The 20131-nt window shown below is 43.0% G+C and overlaps 1 protein-coding gene across 1 annotated transcript in view; it reads left to right on the top strand.

Annotated features, from left to right (window-relative positions):
* The window catches only part of LOC135056656 (alpha-2-macroglobulin-like), a 213897-nt gene that overhangs the window by 143335 nt on the left and 50431 nt on the right, over positions 1-20131 (top strand). The window contains exons 22-25 of the mRNA XM_063962102.1: positions 270-321; positions 2204-2287; positions 2408-2584; positions 5775-5850. Of these exons, the coding sequence (XP_063818172.1) occupies positions 270-321; positions 2204-2287; positions 2408-2584; positions 5775-5850 (389 nt within the window). The remainder of the gene's footprint in view (positions 1-269; positions 322-2203; positions 2288-2407; positions 2585-5774; positions 5851-20131) is intronic.

Below are 20131 nucleotides of genomic sequence, written 5' to 3'. Positions count from 1 at the left end.
CACACCGGAGGTCATACACTCAGACACACACAGTCACACACACTCACATACTTATCGCTGCTGCAGGAGTCTCCCATATTCAAAATTCTGAAATCCAAAATTTTCCAAAATCCAACATTTTTTGAGCAGAACTGAGATCACCTTTGCATTCTGATGGTTCAATGTACACAACCTATGTTTCATGGTCAAAATGATTAAACTTATTGTATTCTCCTCTGGTATCTTCTACTACACCATTAATGACATCATAACTTTTATGCTTATTTTAGGCTAGAGGCCATGAAGAGCAGAAGACAGAGACCTTCCTTCTGTACCCAGCAGGTGAGTGAAGGATGCATAGAAACATAGAAGTTGTTGGCAGATAAGAACCACTTGGCCCATCTAGTCTGCCCCTTTTTTTATCCTTTAGGTAATTTCAACCCTTTTTGAACCTTACAATGGATATAGTTCAAAGGATACAGTTCAATTATTACAGTTGGACATAATAATTAAAGTCTAGCACAATACATTCTACAGTATGTTAGTTGAGACTCATCTTTAGATCAGATAACCCGATCACTTTGGACTCTGATTATCATTATTATGATTAAAAGTGCTAGGATCTCATCAATAAAAAGTTACGTTTTGCTGCAAATCACAATTATCTTGCTACCTTGGGGAAATGTTACTTATTGCTAGAGATGTGCAACGGATCATTTTTGCTGGATTTGGATTTGGCCATGATTCGTCGTTGTCCGGTTTTGGATTTGGATTTGGATTTGCCAAACCACATTTGCATTTTTTTCAAACATTATCAAAGAAAGCTAAAATCACATAATTTGAGCTTTTCTTGTTCCTAGAGTATTATTAACCTCAATAACATTAATTTCCAGTCAATTCCAGTCAATTTTGAGCACTGCACATCTCACAATATTGTTTTCTTCAATATTGGTCAAAGGCTGCAGAGAGCTGGCTGGTTACTAAGCAGTAGAGCAGCGGCAGTTTATAGCACATCTATACAATTTTGCCACAGCGTACTGAGGTACAGTGCACAGAACAGTACAAACCATAGATCTATGTATATATTTTTATTTTTTGAACACTCAGAGCAGTTGAAACTGCATGGAGTCACAGGGCTTATAGATGCAAGTGAACAATGCGCCCTAGGGTAAACCACACCAAACAGTACAATTTACAGCAGAGTACAGCGCAGCATACAGCAGCGTGCCCCTATACACAGTCACTATACAGAGCACAGCCACTTTTGAGTCTGAAGTCTCTTGCTAATACAGCACAGCAATACAATGCAGCACAGCCACACCAATACAGCACAGCAAATACAGCAGAGTACAGCTGCAGCAGACAGCACCGTACAGCATACCCCTAAACAGTCATTATACAGAGCACAGTCACTTGTGAATCTGGACACAGCACAGCCAATACAGTAGAGTACAGCACAGCAGTGTGCAGTGTGCCCCCATACACAGTCACTATAGAACACAACCACTTGGGAGTCTGGATACGGCACAGACAATAAAGCAGAGTATGGTGCAGCATACAGCAGCAAGCGTTATTGTGAAATGGCACCGAGTCCCAGCCATGGTGCCTTGTATAGAATCCAAGTCCCGCAAGAATCCTACGCCGGGAGGATGACGTATGTTCTCAATGCGGGATCCGAGTCTGGCAGAAATACCCAAGACACAGCTTGGGTGGACTTGGATCCCCAAAGTTAGGATCTGTTATCCGGACTGCTCATCTTTACTTATTGCTATGAAAGTTTGGGCTCAGCATTCAGTTCTACTTTTTATTATATAAATAAATAATTCATTCATTCCTTCATTCATTCATTCATTAAAGTTTTAGAGTTACTATAGATATTATATTATTAACATTATACAGAAAAGTATTTCTTAACAAAATAGATGCAATATTGTGGCTCTTGCGGATATATTTAGGAAATGTCAGGTTATGCAAAGTTATAACTATATTGATTATGTACAGATTAGTTACTTTACCTAAATAGAGAGATTAACTATTTGGACATATTGATTAAAAAGGCATGAGTTATCAAGCCAAGGGTGTTAAAATATTATTTAATTTTGATTTAATCTCCTTTGAATTAATATCCCCTCTGCTGAACCTGTTGTGGAACATTTATTTTAGTTGGTATTTTTTAAAGTTAACAAATTTGCTCTCCCAATTGAATTTGATGTTTTCTTGCCAGATACCAGTGAGAAAATCCACGTTTCCTTCCATGTACCAGAGAGATTTGTGCCAGGCTCCGCCCATACACACATGATTGTTTTGGGTGAGGTATCTGCTGAGGAAGAACCTCATTGAGATTGGATAATATTATTTTGATCTACAAGTACATTAATGTTAGCGCTATTGCATTATAACTAACTAACTATTATAACTTGCTTTGCAGGTGATCTCATGGGCAATATTGTCATTAACTTGGACAACGTTGTATATATGGCTGATGGCTGTGGGGAGCAGAACATAGCAAAGCTATCTAGATATGTGTACACAATGCAGTATCTACAGAGTACCAAAGAACTAACTCCAGAACTCAAGGAAAAGGGAGTGAAAGCCATGACTGAAAGTACGTTATGTGAGATGTGTATCTTAATAAATATTAAAGATGTGCTGTTCGGTTCTTCAGCAATACAAACCCACCTGAATTTTGTGGTTCAGAACTGAACAGAGTTACAGTTTGGATCCCCTGGAAGGATCTGAATCCAGTCCCATTCCAGATCTATTCCCATAACATAATTCAGATTTTAAATCCGAATTTTGGGTTTTAGATTTCTTGAAAATTGATAAATACAGCTAATATTATGTAATTTAGACCTATTTTTTAAATACAAAACTTGAACTTCGGATTTTAAATCTGAAGTCCGAAACAAAACACTTGCCAAAACCTAAAAACAAAACAAAAACACTGAGGGTGGTTTTGGCAAAACCAAAACCAAACCATGAGGGTCCGCGCACATATCTAAAAAAAATACAGAGGAGTGTTATTGTTGAAGAGGAGCAGGAGCAAAGAAAGTAAAAAAAAAAAAAAAAACAAGACTTAGCTCTTCCTTTCAGTCTGAATATACCTGTTACAACCCAATATTGTGCCTTATTTGGGTTTAAATTATAGTCTGTGCTAAAAACATATTCTGTTGCTTTAATATTCTGATTTCCTTGTTCCTACATGTATTTCACTCAGTACATTGATACAGGTTTTTTTTAATTTTATTTTGTACCTATACTGAGCTAAGGTCTATTCTGATATATTTGTATCAAAATGGGGAGATGTATCAAGCCCTGGAAAGAGATAAAGTGGAGAAATTTCAGAAAACAAGCAATTATGTCATTCTGACATTGTACCCTATAGTTATAGCACACTGAGGATCCAAATATCTTACCCTTTATCAAAAGGTCCTTGAGTTGTTTTTTTAGTTCCAAGTGAATTATCCTGGCCACTAAATCGTGAAGAACATGAGACAATTGACCTGGGAGAAGTTCTCTATTAATTTCTTCCCATTTTGCATTGGTTGTAAAAGTGATGAATAAGTCAGAGCATGAATACTTGCAGACATAGCAAAAGGTATCATGCATGTAGCGAGGGCTGCCTGCAAAGCTAGATGGCAGAATAACTAACAAGTACAAATTTTAAATGCCCTCATTATGGGCTAAATGTATAATGTATAATGTTAAATGTATATAGGGGTGCATACAATTAGTGCCGAATTTTCCAACAGTCGGAAAATCTGCACTTTTTGCCCATTTTTAGGTCTAATTTACATTCGATCTATTCAATCAAACTGACGATTTTTCGACTGATGATCCACGTGTTTTTCGACTGACGTTCCACGTGTTTTTGACGAAACCGCTGCTGTTTTCAACTATTTTCCGTGGATGTAGATTTGACTTGTTAACAAGTCAAATATTTCTTAAGTCAAATCCGCATTTGTCGGAAAAGTGGTCGAAAATGGCCTGGATTGAATAGCTATGTCTGGACATAATTGAATACCCCCCATAGTCTTCTGCTCTGAATTTGGTCTGATTAGTATGGGTGAATAAAAGCCTGTCTCTATTTTCATGTACATGTTCACAATAAACTGATTAAAGAGCTGTTTGTAGATATAGAAAAGTCTAGATGCGTGTTTCTAAGTTTTAGGAAGTGTAATTAGAGTGGCCTACTAAAACACCTACCTTTTATAATACAAATAAATACTACATTTTATAAATAAGACCACGTACTGTAGTAAATTGCATAGTGTCACAGATGTCATAGATGTTACTGATATTTCCAATCCATAAATATGGCATTGATGAGTTATGATTAGTTCATGTGGAAGGTGTTTGATACAAATAAGATCAGAAGTATTTAGATGCTCTGTCTTTGACTGTAATATTCCAGTAGAGTATAAATGAATGGTCTCAGTATTACCTCCTCATAGCAATGTATCATCACTGTGGAAGTCACATGTTAAGGCTAATTGGAGAAGAAGTTATGGAACACGGAGAGAAAATTGCAAAATATCTTAATGAATACATACATAATACATACAAACTGAACAATATTGCCAATATGTATTGATGATGAAGTATATGAGAGCAGTGAAGGACTGAATCATACTACTGCAGGGATTACAACCTAGAAGAATAGAAATCAAGAAAAGGGCTCTTCTTTAGAAAGTAGGCATGGTTTACCCTGTGTGTGCTATGCCCAAAACAGTCCTACCATATTCAATCCATATACAACAGTGGTTCCCAAACTCAGTCCTCAAGGAGCACTAAGGGCGGGATGTACTAAGATGTTACGCTGCGCTAATAACCATCTTACTGCTCTGAAGCCCTCTTACCGCTCTGAAGCCCTCTTACCGCTCTGAAGCATGTCAGAATCCTCCTCAGCCTCCCGGCTGCTGCGATCAGGTCTGAATTACCCCCTAAAGCCCTAAGTGTGATATGACAAAGTGATTCCCATTTTGTCCAAAAAATATACAGGGGCAAAATTATACGAAATGCAGACACTGGAGATAATATTATTAGTATGCATTTACAAAACAGGGTTACTATTGTTTTCTCCTGTTAAACATCACCTTGTTCATAGGTGGTTTTGTTTATACAGGAATTTAGTTATACAGAACAAATACTTTTCTATTTCCATGCAATCTGAATGGACTGTTTATTTACCCTTTCATTGCTTATGTCTTTAGCCCCTAATTCAGACCTGATCGCTCCTCTGCAAATTTGCAGAGGTTTGCGATCAGATAGTCGCCGCCCAGACAGAGTGAAAAGCTGCCCCGTGCAAGTCTGCATACGCCGTGCAAAAAGCTTTGCAAATGCTGATCAGTGGCAAATACGTTCGCAACTCACTCACCATCATATGTTTATTCCAGTGTGTGCAGTCTGTGCTTAGCCCAGGACTTACTCCTACAGAGCGAAAGAAACAGGCTGATCGGGCCGGAGCTGACGTCACACACCCTCCCTGAAAACACTTGGGAACGCCTGCGTTTTTCCTGACACTCCCAGAAAATGGACAGTTAATACCCCCAAATGTCAGCTTACTGACAATCATCCTGCGTACGTCTAGCAATAAAAAAACGCTGATTTCTTTCACAGTTTGGCCTAGAGTGTGCGCATTATAATCCGTACGCATGTGCAGTCATTCGATAATCTCTCACTTTTAAAAAGTGCAATGAGGTCAATTATAATATTTTTCAAATTCTAACAGAAAGAAATAGCTGGTAAAAGAGGAACCTAAAGATATTTATTACTGACATGTCTTTATCTTGCAGACTACCAGAGACAACTGACATTTAAAAATGAAAATGGCTCATATGGAGGGTTTCCAGGTGGTCCTGCAAATTTCTGGTATGTAGAAAACATTTACAGTATATGAGTTCATCTATATAGTCTGACAGTGAGCAATTAGGATGCACACTCTGCACACAATACATCTATACAATATATGATAGTATCTTGGTGGTTTGGATCCAATTTCTGATTAGTTGAAATAAATTTACCTGTCAAAAGTTAAAATTTTCCAAGTCAAATAAAAAACTCTTTATTGTTGCTTTTACACAATTTTCTCCAATCCCATGTTCCCAGAGAAGTATAGAGGGAACATCTCTAAAAATAAACACAACAAATGAATAGACACAAACTGGGATATTCAATTGGCCCCATCACTGTCGAGTGATAAGCCTCGCCGGGGGGGGGGGCTATCTAATTGGCCCCGATAAGCCGGCGCATGCCAAGGCTTATCAGGGATTTTGTTTCACCTGCCTTCGGTAGGCGAAGACAAATCCCCAATAACAGCCCTGTTTTCATCAGAAAATGGGGCTATTTCACCCATTAACACACAGGTTTCACCATTTTAATGGCTGAGCTAATCAAATAGCCCAACTGCAACACCCGAAGAAACATCGGGGTTTTTTACTCTCAATGTCTCTTCAGGGCAAATTGAATATCCTAGAAAGAATGGTGTAGTATAGTCAGGTCACTGGGCTTATGGCAAATGCACTAAGGGCCTAATTCAGATCTGATCACAGCAGCAAATTTGTTAGTTAATGGGCAAAACCATGTGCACTGCAGGGGGGGGGGGGGGCAGACATAACATTTGCAGAGAGAGTTAGATTTGGGTGGGATATTTCGTTTCTGTGCAGGGTAAATACTGGCTTCTTTATTTTTACACTAAAGGATAAGAAAGAAAAGATTTGTCTTTTTTGTTGGCGCACTAGAAGTAAAAAAATTGAAAAAATAACTTTTATTGTTTACTATTAAAAGTCAACTGGTAAGTGATATAACAGACATACAAGTGATAATGTGAAAAAATAATAACATTAAAGCGAAATTTAAAAACGTGCTATGTTGTCCTGTTTCTGTATCTTCAGAGGTTCTACAGATATTATATTGTTGTATGTTCCAATGTAACACAAACAATAAATTACAATATCCAGTTCCTGTTTCTCAATTTTGTATTGATCCTTCTTTGCGAATACAATCCAGACTGCTAACAGTGTAATGGATTTCAGTATCCAGTTCCTGTGTCTCAATTGTGTTTTAATTAGTGATGTGCATCGGACATTTTTCGGGTTTTGTGTTTTGGTTTTGGATTCGGTTCCGCGGCCGTGTTTTGGATTCGGACGCGTTTTGGCAAAACCTCCCTGAAATTTTTTTGTCAGATTCGGGTGTGTTTTGGATTCGGGTGTTTTTTTACAAAAAACCCTCAAAAACAGCTTAAATCATAGAATTTGGGGGTCATTTTGATCCCATAGTATTATTAACCTCCATAACCATAATTTCCACTCATTTCCAGTCTATTCTGAACACCTCATACCTCACAATATTATTTTAGTCCTAAAATTTGCACCGAGGTCTCTGGATGGCTAAGCTAAGCGACCCTAGTGGCCGACACAAACGCCTGGCCCATCTAGGAGTGGCACTGCAGTGTCAGACAGGATGGCAGATTAAAAAAAATGTCCCCAAACAGCACATGATGCAAAGAAAAAAAGAGGCGCAATGAGGTAGCTGTGTGACTAAGCTAAGCGACCCAAGTGGCCGAAACAAACACCTGGCCCATCTAGGAGTGGCACTGCAGTGTCAGACAGGATGGCACTTCAAAAAATAGTCCCCAAACAGCACATGATGCAAAGAAAAATGAAAGAAAAAAGAGGTGCAAGATGGAATTGTCCTTGGGCCCTCCCCACCCACCCTTATGTTGTATAAACAGGACATGCACACTTTAACAAACCCATCATTTCAACCACAGGGTCTGCCACACGACTGTGACTGAAATGACTGGTTGGTTTGGGCCCCCACCAAAAAAGAAGCAATCAATCTCTCCTTGCACAAACTGGCTCTACAGAGGCAAGATGTCCACCTCCTCCTCATCCTCCGATTCCTCACCCCTTTCACTGTGTACATCCCCCTCCTCACAGATTATTAATTCGTCCCCACTGGAATCCACCATCTCAGGTCCCTGTGTACTTTCTGGAGGCAATTGCTGGTGAATGTCTCCACGGAGGAATTGATTCAAATTCACTTTGATGAACATCATCTTCTCCACATTTTGTGGAATTAACCTCGTACGCCGATTGCTGACAAGGTGAGCGGCTGCACTAAACACTCTTTCGGAGTACACACTGGAGGGGGGGCAACTTAGGTAAAATAAAACCAGTTTCTGCAAGGGCCTCCAAATTGCCTCTTTTTCCTGCCAGTATACGTACGGACTGTCTGATGTGCCTACTTGGATGCGGTCACTCATATAATCCTCCACCATTCTTTCAATGGTGACAGAATCATATGCAGTGACAGTAGACGACATGTCAGTAATCGTTGGCAGGTCCTTCAGTCCGGACCAGATGTCAGCACTTGCTCCAGACTGCCCTGCGTCACCGCCAGCGGGTGGGCTCGGAATTCTTAGCCTTTTCCTCGTAGCCCCAGTTGCGGGAGAATGTGAAGAAGGAGCTGTTGACGGGTCACGTTCCGCTTGACTTGACAATTTTCTCACCAGCAGGTCTTTAAACCTCTGCAGACTTGTGTCTGCCGGAAAGAGAGATACCAACGTAGGTTTTAAATCTAGGATCGAGCACGGTGGCCAAAATGTAGTGCTCTGATTTCAACAGATTGACCACCCGTGAATCCTGGTTAAGCGAATTAAGGGCTCCATCCACAAGTCCCACATGCCTAGCGGAATCGCTCTGTTTTAGCTCCTCCTTCAATGTCTCCAGCTTCTTCTGCAAAAGCCTGATGAGGGGAATGACCTGACTCAGGCTGGCAGTGTCTGAACTGACTTCACGTGTGGCAAGTTCAAAGGGTTCCAGAACCTTGCACAACGTTGAAATCATTCTCCACTGCACTTGAGTCAGGTGCATTCCCCCTCCTTTGCCTATATCATAGGTAGCTGTATAGTCTTGAATGGCCTTTTGCTGCTCCTCCATCCTCTGAAGCATATAGAGGGTTGAATTCCACCTCGTTACCACCTCTTGCTTCAGATGATGGCGGGGCAGGTTCAGGAGTGTTTGCTGGTGCTCCAGTCTTCGGCACGCGGTGGCTGAATGCCGAAAGTGGCTAGCAATGCTTCGGTCCACCGACAGCATCTCTTGCACGCCCCTGTCGTTTTTTAAATAATTCTGCGCCACCAAATTCAATGTATGTGCAAAACATGAGACGTGCTGGAATTTGCCCACATGTAATGCACGCACAATATTGGTGGCATTGTCCGATGTCACAAATCCCCAGGAGAGTCCAATTGGGGTAAGCCATTCTGCGATGATGTTCCTCAGTTTCCGTAAGAGGTTGTCAGCTGTGTGCCTCTTATGGAAAGCGGTGATACAAAGCGTAGACAGACTAGGAACGAGTTAGTGTTTGCGAGATGCTGCTACTGGTGCCGCCGCTGCTGTTCTTGCTGCGGGAGGCAATACATCTACCCAGTGGGCTGTCACAGTCTTATAGTCCTAAGTCTGCCCTGCTCCACTTGTCCACATGTCCGTGGTTAAGTGGACATTGGGTACAACTGCATTTTTTAGGACACTGGTGACTCTTTTCTGAGGTCTGTGTACATTTTCGGTATCGCCTGCCTAGAGAAATGGAACCTAGATGGTATTTGGTACCGGGGACACAGTATCTCAATCACGTCTGTAGTTGCCTGTGAATTAACGGTGGATACCGGAAACACGTTTTTCACCACCCAGGCTGCCAAGGCCTGAGTTATCCGCTTTGCAGCAGGATGACTGCTGTGATATTTCATCTTCCTCGCAAAGGACTGTTGGACAGTCAATTGCTTACTGGAAGTAGTACAAGCGGTCTTCCGACTTCCCCTCTGGGATGACGATCGACTCCCAGCAGCAACAACAGCAGCGCCAGCAGCAGTAGGCATTACACTCAAGGATGCATCGGAGGAATCCCAGGCAGGAGAGGACTCGTCAGACTTGACAGTGATATGGCCTGCAGGACTATTGGCTTTCCTGTGTAAGGAGGAAATTGACACTGTGGGAGTTGGTGGTGTGGTTTGCAGGAGCTTGGTTACAAGAGGAAGGGATTTAGTTGTCAGTGGACTGCTTCCGCTGTCACCCAAAGTTTTTGAACTTGTCAATGACTTCTGATGAATGCGCTCCAGGTGACGTATAAGGGAGGATGTTCCTAGGTGGTTAACGTCCTTACTAGAGATGAGCGCCTGAAATTTTTCGGGTTTTGTGTTTTGGTTTTGGGTTCGGTTCCGCGGCCGTGTTTTGGGTTCGAACGCGTTTTGGCAAAACCTCACCGAATTATTTTTGTCGGATTCGGGTGTGTTTTGGATTCGGGTGTTTTTTTCCAAAAACACTAAAAAACAGCTTAAATCATAGAATTTGGGGGTCATTTTGATCCCAAAGTATTATTAACCTCAAAAACCATAATTTACACTCATTTTCAGTCTATTCTGAATACCTCACACCTCACAATATTATTTTTAGTCCTAAAATTTGCACCGAGGTCGCTGTGTGAGTAAGATAAGCGACCCTAGTGGCCGACACAAACACCGGGCCCATCTAGGAGTGGCACTGCAGTGTCACGCAGGATGTCCCTTCCAAAAAACCCTCCCCAAACAGCACATGACGCAAAGAAAAAAAGAGGCGCAATGAGGTAGCTGTGTGAGTAAGATTAGCGACCCTAGTGGCCGACACAAACACCGGGCCCATCTAGGAGTGGCACTGCAGTGTCACGCAGGATGGCCCTTCCAAAAAACCCTCCCCAAACAGCACATGACGCAAAGAAAAAAAGAGGCGCAATGAGGTAGCTGTGTGAGTAAGATTAGCGACCCTAGTGGCCGACACAAACACCGGGCCCATCTAGGAGTGGCACTGCAGTGTCACGCAGGATGGCCCTTCCAAAAAACCCTCCCCAAACAGCACATGACGCAAAGAAAAAAAGAGGCGCAATGAGGTAGCTGTGTGAGTAAGATTAGCGACCCTAGTGGCCGACACAAACACCGGGCACATCTAGGAGTGGCACTGCAGTGTCACGCAGGATGTCCCTTCCAAAAAACCCTCCCCAAACAGCACATGACGCAAAGAAAAAAAGAGGCGCAATGAGGTAGCTGTGTGAGTAAGATTAGCAACCCTAGTGGCCGACACAAACACCGGGCCCATCTAGGAGTGGCACTGCAGTGTCACGCAGGATGTCCCTTCCAAAAAACCCTCCCCAATCAGCACATGATGCAAAGAAAAAGAAAAGAAAAAAGAGGTGCAAGATGGAATTATCCTTGGGCCCTCCCACCCACCCTTATGTTGTATAAACAAAACAGGACATGCACACTTTAACCAACCCATCATTTCAGTGACAGGGTCTGCCACACGACTGTGACTGATATGACGGGTTGGTTTGGACCCCCCCCAAAAAAGAAGCAATTAATCTCTCCTTGCACAAACTGGCTCTACAGAGGCAAGATGTCCACCTCATCTTCACCCTCCGATATATCACCGTGTACATCCCCCTCCTCACAGATTATCAATTCGTCCCCACTGGAATCCACCATCTCAGCTCCCTGTGTACTTTGTGGAGGCAATTGCTGCTGGTCAATGTCTCCGCGGAGGAATTGATTATAATTCATTTTAATGAACATCATCTTCTCCACATTTTCTGGATGTAACCTCGTACGCCGATTGCTGACAAGGTGAGCGGCGGCACTAAACACTCTTTCGGAGTACACACTTGTGGGAGGGCAACTTAGGTAGGATAAAGCCAGTTTGTGCAAGGGCCTCCAAATTGCCTCTTTTTCCTGCCAGTATAAGTACGGACTGTGTGACGTGCCTACTTGGATGCGGTCACTCATATAATCCTCCACCATTCTATCAATGTTGAGAGAATCATATGCAGTGACAGTAGACGACATGTCCGTAATCGTTGTCAGGTCCTTCAGTCCGGACCAGATGTCAGCATCAGCAGTCGCTCCAGACTGCCCTGCATCACCGCCAGCGGGTGGGCTCGGAATTCTGAGCCTTTTCCTCGCACCCCCAGTTGCGGGAGAATGTGAAGGAGGAGATGTTGACAGGTCGCGTTCCGCTTGACTTGACAATTTTGTCACCAGCAGGTCTTTCAACCCCAGCAGACCTGTGTCTGCCGGAAAGAGAGATCCAAGGTAGGCTTTAAATCTAGGATCGAGCACGGTGGCCAAAATGTAGTGCTCTGATTTCAACAGATTGACCACCCGTGAATCCTTGTTAAGCGAATTAAGGGCTGCATCCACAAGTCCCACATGCCTAGCGGAATCGCTCCCTTTTAGCTCCTTCTTCAATGCCTCCAGCTTCTTCTGCAAAAGCCTGATGAGGGGAATGACCTGACTCAGGCTGGCAGTGTCTGAACTGACTTCACGTGTGGCAAGTTCAAAGGGCATCAGAACCTTGCACAACGTTGAAATCATTCTCCACTGCACTTGAGACAGGTGCATTCCATCTCCTATATCGTGCTCAATTGTATAGGCTTGAATGGCCTTTTGCTGCTCCTCCAACCTCTGAAGCATATAGAGGGTTGAATTCCACCTCGTTACCACTTCTTGCTTCAGATGATGGCAGGGCAGGTTCAGTAGTTTTTGGTGGTGCTCCAGTCTTCTGTACGTGGTGCCTGTACGCCGAAAGTGTCCCGCAATTTTTCTGGCCACCGACAGCATCTCTTGCACGCCCCTGTCGTTTTTAAAAAAATTCTGCACCACCAAATTCAAGGTATGTGCAAAACATGGGACGTGCTGGAATTTGCCCATATTTAATGCACACACAATATTGCTGGCGTTGTCCGATGCCACAAATCCACAGGAGAGTCCAATTGGGGTAAGCCATTCCGCGATGATCTTCCTCAGTTGCCGTAAGAGGTTTTCAGCTGTGTGCGTATTCTGGAAAGCGGTGATACAAAGCGTAGCCTGCCTAGGAAAGAGTTGGCGTTTGCGAGATGCTGCTACTGGTGCCGCCGCTGCTGTTCTTGCGGCGGGAGTCCATACATCTACCCAGTGGGCTGTCACAGTCATATAGTCCTGACCCTGCCCTGCTCCACTTGTCCACATGTCCGTGGTTAAGTGGACATTGGGTACAACTGCATTTTTTAGGAGACTGGTGAGTCTTTTTCTGACGTCCGTGTACATTCTCGGTATCGCCTGCCTAGAGAAGTGGAACCTAGATGGTATTTGGTAACGGGGGCACACTGCCTCAATAAATTGTCTAGTTCCCTGTGAACTAACGGCGGATACCGGACGCACGTCTAACACCAACATAGTTGTCAAGGACTCAGTTATCCGCTTTGCAGTAGGATGACTGCTGTGATATTTCATCTTCCTCGCAAAGGACTGTTGAACAGTCAATTGCTTACTGGAAGTAGTACAAGTGGGCTTACGACTTCCCCTCTGGGATGACCATCGACTCCCAGCGGCAACAACAGCAGCGCCAGCAGCAGTAGGCGTTACACGCAAGGATGCATCGGAGGAATCCCAGGCAGGAGAGGACTCGTCAGACTTGCCAGTGACATGGCCTGCAGGACTATTGGCATTCCTGGGGAAGGAGGAAATTGACACTGAGGGAGTTGGTGGGGTGGTTTGCGTGAGCTTGGTTACAAGAGGAAGGGATTTACTGGTCAGTGGACTGCTTCCGCTGTCACCCAAAGTTTTTGAACTTGTCACTGACTTATTATGAATGCGCTGCAGGTGACGTATAAGGGAGGATGTTCCGAGGTGGTTAACGTCCTTACCCCTACTTATTACAGCTTGACAAAGGGAACACACGGCTTGACACCTGTTGTCCGCATTTCTGGTGAAATACCTCCACACCGAAGAGCTGATTTTTTTGGTATTTTCACCTGGCATGTCAACGGCCATATTCCTCCCACGGACAACAGGTGTCTCCCCGGGTGCCTGACTTAAACAAACCACCTCACCATCAGAATCCTCCTGGTCAATTTCCTCCCCAGCGCCAGCAACACCCATATCCTCCTCATCCTGGTGTACTTCAACACTGACATCTTCAATCTGACTATCAGGAACTGGACTGCGGGTGCTCCTTCCAGCACTTGCAGGGGGCGTGCAAATGGTGGAAGGCGCATGCTCTTCACGTCCAGTGTTGGGAAGGTCAGGCATCGCAACCGACACAATTGGACTCTCCTTGTGGATTTGGGATTTCAAAGAACGCACAGTTCTTTGCGGTGCTTTTGCCAGCTTGAGTCTTTTCAGTTTTCTAGCGAGAGGCTGAGTGCTTCCATCCTCATGTGAAGCTGAACCACTAGCCATGAACATAGGCCAGGGCCTCAGCCGTTCCTTGCCACTCCGTGTGGTAAATGGCATATTGGCAAGTTTACGCTTCTCCTCCGACAATTTTATTTTAGGTTTTGGAGTCCTTTTTTTTCTGATATTTGGTGTTTTGGATTTGACATGCTCTGTACTATGACATTGGGCATCGGCCTTGGCAGACGACGTTGCTGGCATTTCATCGTCTCGGCCATGACTAGTGGCAGCAGCTTCAGCACGAGGTGGAAGTGGATCTTGATCTTTCCCTAATTTTGGAACCTCAACTTTTTTGTTCTCCATATTTTATAGGCAGAACTAAAAGGCACCTCAGGTAAACAATGGAGATGGATGGATTGGATACTAGTATACAATTATGGACGGACTGCCACGGTTAGGTGGTATAAAAAAACCACGGTTAGGTGGTATATAATACAATTATGGATGGACGGACTGCCTGCCGAGTGCCGACACAGAGGTAGCCACAGCCGTGAACTACCGCACTGTACACTGGTTGATAAAGAGATAGTAGTATACTCGTAACAACTAGTATGACGACGGTATAAAGAATGAAAAAAAAACCACGGTTAGGTGGTATATAATACAATTATGGTTGGACGGACTGCCTGCCGAGTGCCGACACAGAGGTAGCCACAGCCGTGAACTACCGCACTGTACACTGGTTGATAAAGAGATAGTAGTATACTCGTAACAACTAGTATGACGACGGTATAAAGAATGAAAAAAAAACCACGGTTAGGTGGTATATAATACAATTATGGTTGGACGGACTGCCTGCCGAGTGCCGACACAGAGGTAGCCACAGCCGTGAACTACCGCACTGTACACTGGTTGATAAAGAGATAGTAGTATACTCGTAACAACTAGTATGACGACGGTATAAAGAATGAAAAAAAAACCACGGTTAGGTGGTATATATTATAATACAATTATGGTTGGACGGACTGCCTGCCGAGTGCCGACACAGAGGTAGCCACAGCCGTGAACTACCGCACTGTACACTGGTTGATAAAGAGATAGTAGTATACTCGTAACAACTAGTATGACGACGGTATAAAGAATGAAAAAAAAACCACGGTTAGGTGGTATATATTATAATACAATTATGGATGGACGGACTGCCTGCCGAGTGCCGACACAGAGGTAGCCACAGCCGTGAACTACCGCACTGTACTGTGTCTGCTGCTAATATAGACTGGTTGATAAAGAGATAGTATACAATACTACTAATATACTGGTGGTCAGGCACTGGTCACCACTAGTCACACTGGCAGTGGCACTCCTGCAGCAAAAGTGTGCACTGTTTAATTTTAATATAATATTATTTATCATGTACTCCTGGCTCCTGCTATAACAACCTGCAGTGCTCCCCAGTCTCCCCCACAATTATAAGCTTTATATACAATACATTGATGTGCAGCACACTGGGCTGAGCAGTGCACACAGACTGAGTCACTGTGTGACTGTGTATCGTTTTTTTCAGGCAGAGAACGGATATATTAAATAAAACAAACAACTGCACTGTCTCTGGTGGTCACTGGTCACTGTGGTCGTCAGTCACTAAACTCTGTCTGCACTCTCTTCTAATCTACAGTATCACAGCAATCTCTCTCTCTCTCTCTCTTCTAAATCTAATCTAAATGGAGAGGACGCTAGCCACGTCCTCTCCCTATCAATCTCAATGCACGTGTGAAAATGGCGGCGACGCGCGGCTCCTTATATAGAATCCGAGTCTCGCGAGAATCCGACAGCGTCATGATGACGTTCGGGCGCGCTCGGGTTAACCGAGCAAGGCGGGAAGATCCGAGTCGCTCGGACCCGTGAAAAAAAAAGTGAAGTTCGTGCGGGTTCGGATTCAAAGAAACCGAACCCGCTCATCTCTAGTCCTTACCCCTACTTATTACAGCGTGACAAAGGCAACACATGGCTTGACACCAGTTGTCCGCATTTCTGTTGAAATAATTCCACACCGAAGTGGTGATTTTTTTTTTGTAATTTGACCAGGCATGTCAATGGCCATATTCATCCCACGGACAACAGGTGTCTCCCCGGGTGCCTGACTTAAACAAACCACCTCACCATCAGACTCCTCCTTGTCAATTTCCTCCCCAGCGCCAGCAACACCCATATCTTCATCCTGGTGTACTTCAGCAGTGACATCTTCAATTTGACTATCAGGAACTGGACTGCGGGTGCTACTTCCAGCACTTGCAGGGGGCGTGCAAATGGTGGAAGGCGCCACCTCTCCCTGTCCAGTGTTGGGAAGGTCAGGCATCGCAACCGACACAATTGGACTCTCCTTGGGGATTTGTGATTTAGAAGAACGCACAGTTCTTTGCTGTGCTTTTGCCAGCTTAAGTCTTTTCATTTTTCTAGTGAGAGGATGAGTGCTTCTATCCTCATGTGAAGCTGAACCACTAGCCATGAACATAGGACAGGGCCTCAGCCGTTCCTTGCCACTCCGTGTCGTAAATGGCATATTGGCAAGTTTACGCTTCTCCTCAGACACTTTTAATTTTGATTTTTGGGTCATTTTACTGAACTTTTGTTTTTTTTTATTTTACATGCTCTCTACTATGACATTGGGCATCGGCCTTGGCAGACGACGTTGATGGCATTTCATCGTCTCGGCCATGACTAGTGGCAGCAGCTCCAGCATGAGGTGGAAGTGGATCTTGATCTTTCCCTATTTTACCCTCCACATTTTTGTTCTCCATTTTTTAATGTGTGGAATTATATGCCAGTAATATATCAATAGCAATGGCCTACTGTACCGTACTGCTATATATTATATACTGGTGGTCAGCAAAATTATGCACTGTCCTACTACTATATATATAGTGCGCACAACTTAAATGCACCACAGGTATGGATGGATAGTATACTTGACGACACAGAGGTAGCTAGAGCAGTGGCCTACTGTACCGTACTGCTATATATTATATATTGGTGGTCAGCAAAATTATGCACTGTCCTACTACTTTATATATACTGCGCACAACTTAAATGCACCACAGGTATGGATGGATAGTATACTTGACGACACAGAGGCAGGTAGAGCAGTGGCCTACTGTACCGTACTGCTATATATTATATACTGGTGGTCAGCAAAATTATGCACTCTACTCCTACTATATATACTGTGCACATCTTAAATGCACCACAGGTATGGATGGATAGTATATTTGACGACACAGAGGTAGGTAGAGCAGTCGCCTACTGTACCGTACTGATATATATTATATACTGGTGGTCAGCAAAATTATGCACTGTCCTACTACTATATATATACTGCGCACAACTTAAATGCACCACAGGTATGGATGGATAGTATACTTGACGACACAGAGGTAGCTAGAGCAGTGGCCTACTGTACCGTACTGCTATATATTATATATTGGTGGTCAGCAAAATTATGCACTGTCCTACTACTTTATATATACTGCGCACAACTTAAATGCACCACAGGTATGGATGGATAGTATACTTGATGACACAGAGGTAGGTAGAGCAGTGGCCTACTGTACCGTACTGCTATATATTATATACTTTTGGTCAGCAAAATTATGCACTGTACTCCTACTATATATACTGTGCACAACTTAAATGCACCACAGGTATGGATGGATAGTATATTTGACGACACAGAGGTAGGTAGAGCAGTGGCCTACTGTACCGTACTGATATATATATTATATACTGGTGTTCAGCAAAATTATGCACTGTACTCCTACTATATATACTGCGCACAACTTAAATGCACCACAGGTATGGATGGATAGTATACTTGACGACACAGAGGTAGGTAGAGCAGTGGCCTACTGTACCGTACTGCTATATATTATATACTGGTGGTCAGCAAAATTATGCACTGTACTCCTACTATATACTACAATGCAGCACAGATATGGAGCGTTTTTCAGGCAGAGAACGTATAATACTGGTGGTCACTGGTCACTGGTCAGCAAAACTGCACTGTCCTCCTCCTATATAATACTGGTGGTCCCCAGTCCCCACAATAAGGCACACTGAGCACAGATATTTGCAGCACACTGAGCACAGATATGGAGCGTTTTTCAGGCAGAGAACGTAGATATTTGCAGCACACTGAGCACAGATATTTGCAGCACACTGAGCACAGATATTTGCAGCACACTGAGCTCAGATATTTGCAGCACACTGAACACAGAAACTGAGAGGACGCCAGTCACGTCCTCTCACTATCATCTCCAATGCACGAGTGAAAAATGGCGGCGACGCGCGGCTCCTTATATAGAATACGAATCTCGCGAGAATCCGACAGCGGAAGATGACGTTCGGGCGCGCGCGGGTTAACCGAGCAAGGCGGGAGGATCCAAGTATGCCTCGGACCCGTGTAAAATGGGTGAAGTTCGGGGGGGTTCGGATTCCGAGAAACCGAACCCGCTCATCACTAGTTTTAATCCTTCTTTACACATGCAATCCGGGCTGCTATAGTGCATATAAAACACACCACACAAATTGAGTAACAATAAATTTCGATGTTTTGTACTAAGTGAGACTGATACTCCTCTCAGGTATTTTACAATTTCAATATCACATAGCATACACACAGTTGGATTATAGAATTATGCATTTCTTCTACATATTATATTACACATGGAATATTAAGGATTTCAATCAATGGATAAGATGACTGAGTGATTAATAGAAACCTATAACGGTATAATCAGAGAACAACAGTGGCCCATGGATACTGCGATTTATAATCTGCACAGCAGATGTGATTTATAACAGCTGAGTGACAGTGAAGTCTCTATAGCTGATGATTAGATAGTTTCATATTATATAGCCATCCATCTATTCCAACTGTGTGTATGCTATGTGATATTGAAATTGTAAAATACATGAGAGGAGTATCATTCTCACTTAGTACAAAACATCAAAATTTATTGTTACGCAATTTGTGTGGTGTGTTTTATATGCACTATAGCAGCCCGGATTGCATGTGTAAAGAAGGATTAAACCACAATTGAGACACAGGAACTGAATACTGAAATCCATTACACTGTTAGCAGTCTGGATTGTATGCGCAAAGAAGGATCAAAACAAATCTGAGACACAGGAACTGGATATTGTAATTTATTGTGTTACATTGGAACATACAACAATATAATATCTGTAGAACCTCTGAAGATACAGAAACAGGACAACATAGCACGTTTTTAAATTTCACTTTAATGTTATTATTTTTTCACATTATCACTTGTATGTCTGTTATATCACTTACCAGTTGACTTTAATAGTAAACAATAAAAGTTATTTTTTTATTTTTTTTATCTTCTAGTGCGCCAACAAAAAAGACAACTCTTTTTTCTTTCTTATCCTTCAGTATCTTACAATATAAGTTGTCTAGGGCAGCACCCCCACCTGTACTGAATGACTATTTGTCCATACTAACAAATGGGGCTCCATAACCAATTACAGTATAAAGCATTTGTAATAGTGCAGAAGATTTTTTTCCCCTTTCTCCATTATCCCAAATTTCCTATTTATTTTTACACTGCAATTTAGATTTCAGTTTGAACACACCCCACCCAAATCTAACTTTCTCTGCACATGTTATATTTGCCCCCCCCCCCCTGCAGTGCACATGACTTTGCCCATTAACAAATTTGCTGCTGTGACCAGGTCTTAATTAGGCCCTATGTAATAAAAATAAATGGGCTGCCCTGAAATACCACTATCTCAAACAGTGAAAGTGGTCTCCAGTTGTAAATTGTTAATATTGAGAGTACAGTTTCAAATATGGCATGTTAATATAATGAGCTTTGATATGTGGCTTGGACTTTAACAAATCTCTAAGTTTGTAAACTTTAAATAAAATTTCAGGAACACCTGTGCTTTAAACAA

This window comes from Pseudophryne corroboree, chromosome 3 (assembly GCF_028390025.1).
Source record: "Pseudophryne corroboree isolate aPseCor3 chromosome 3, aPseCor3.hap2, whole genome shotgun sequence".
NCBI lineage: Eukaryota > Metazoa > Chordata > Amphibia > Anura > Myobatrachidae > Pseudophryne > Pseudophryne corroboree.
This window is presented reverse-complemented; position numbering and strand designations above follow the sequence as displayed.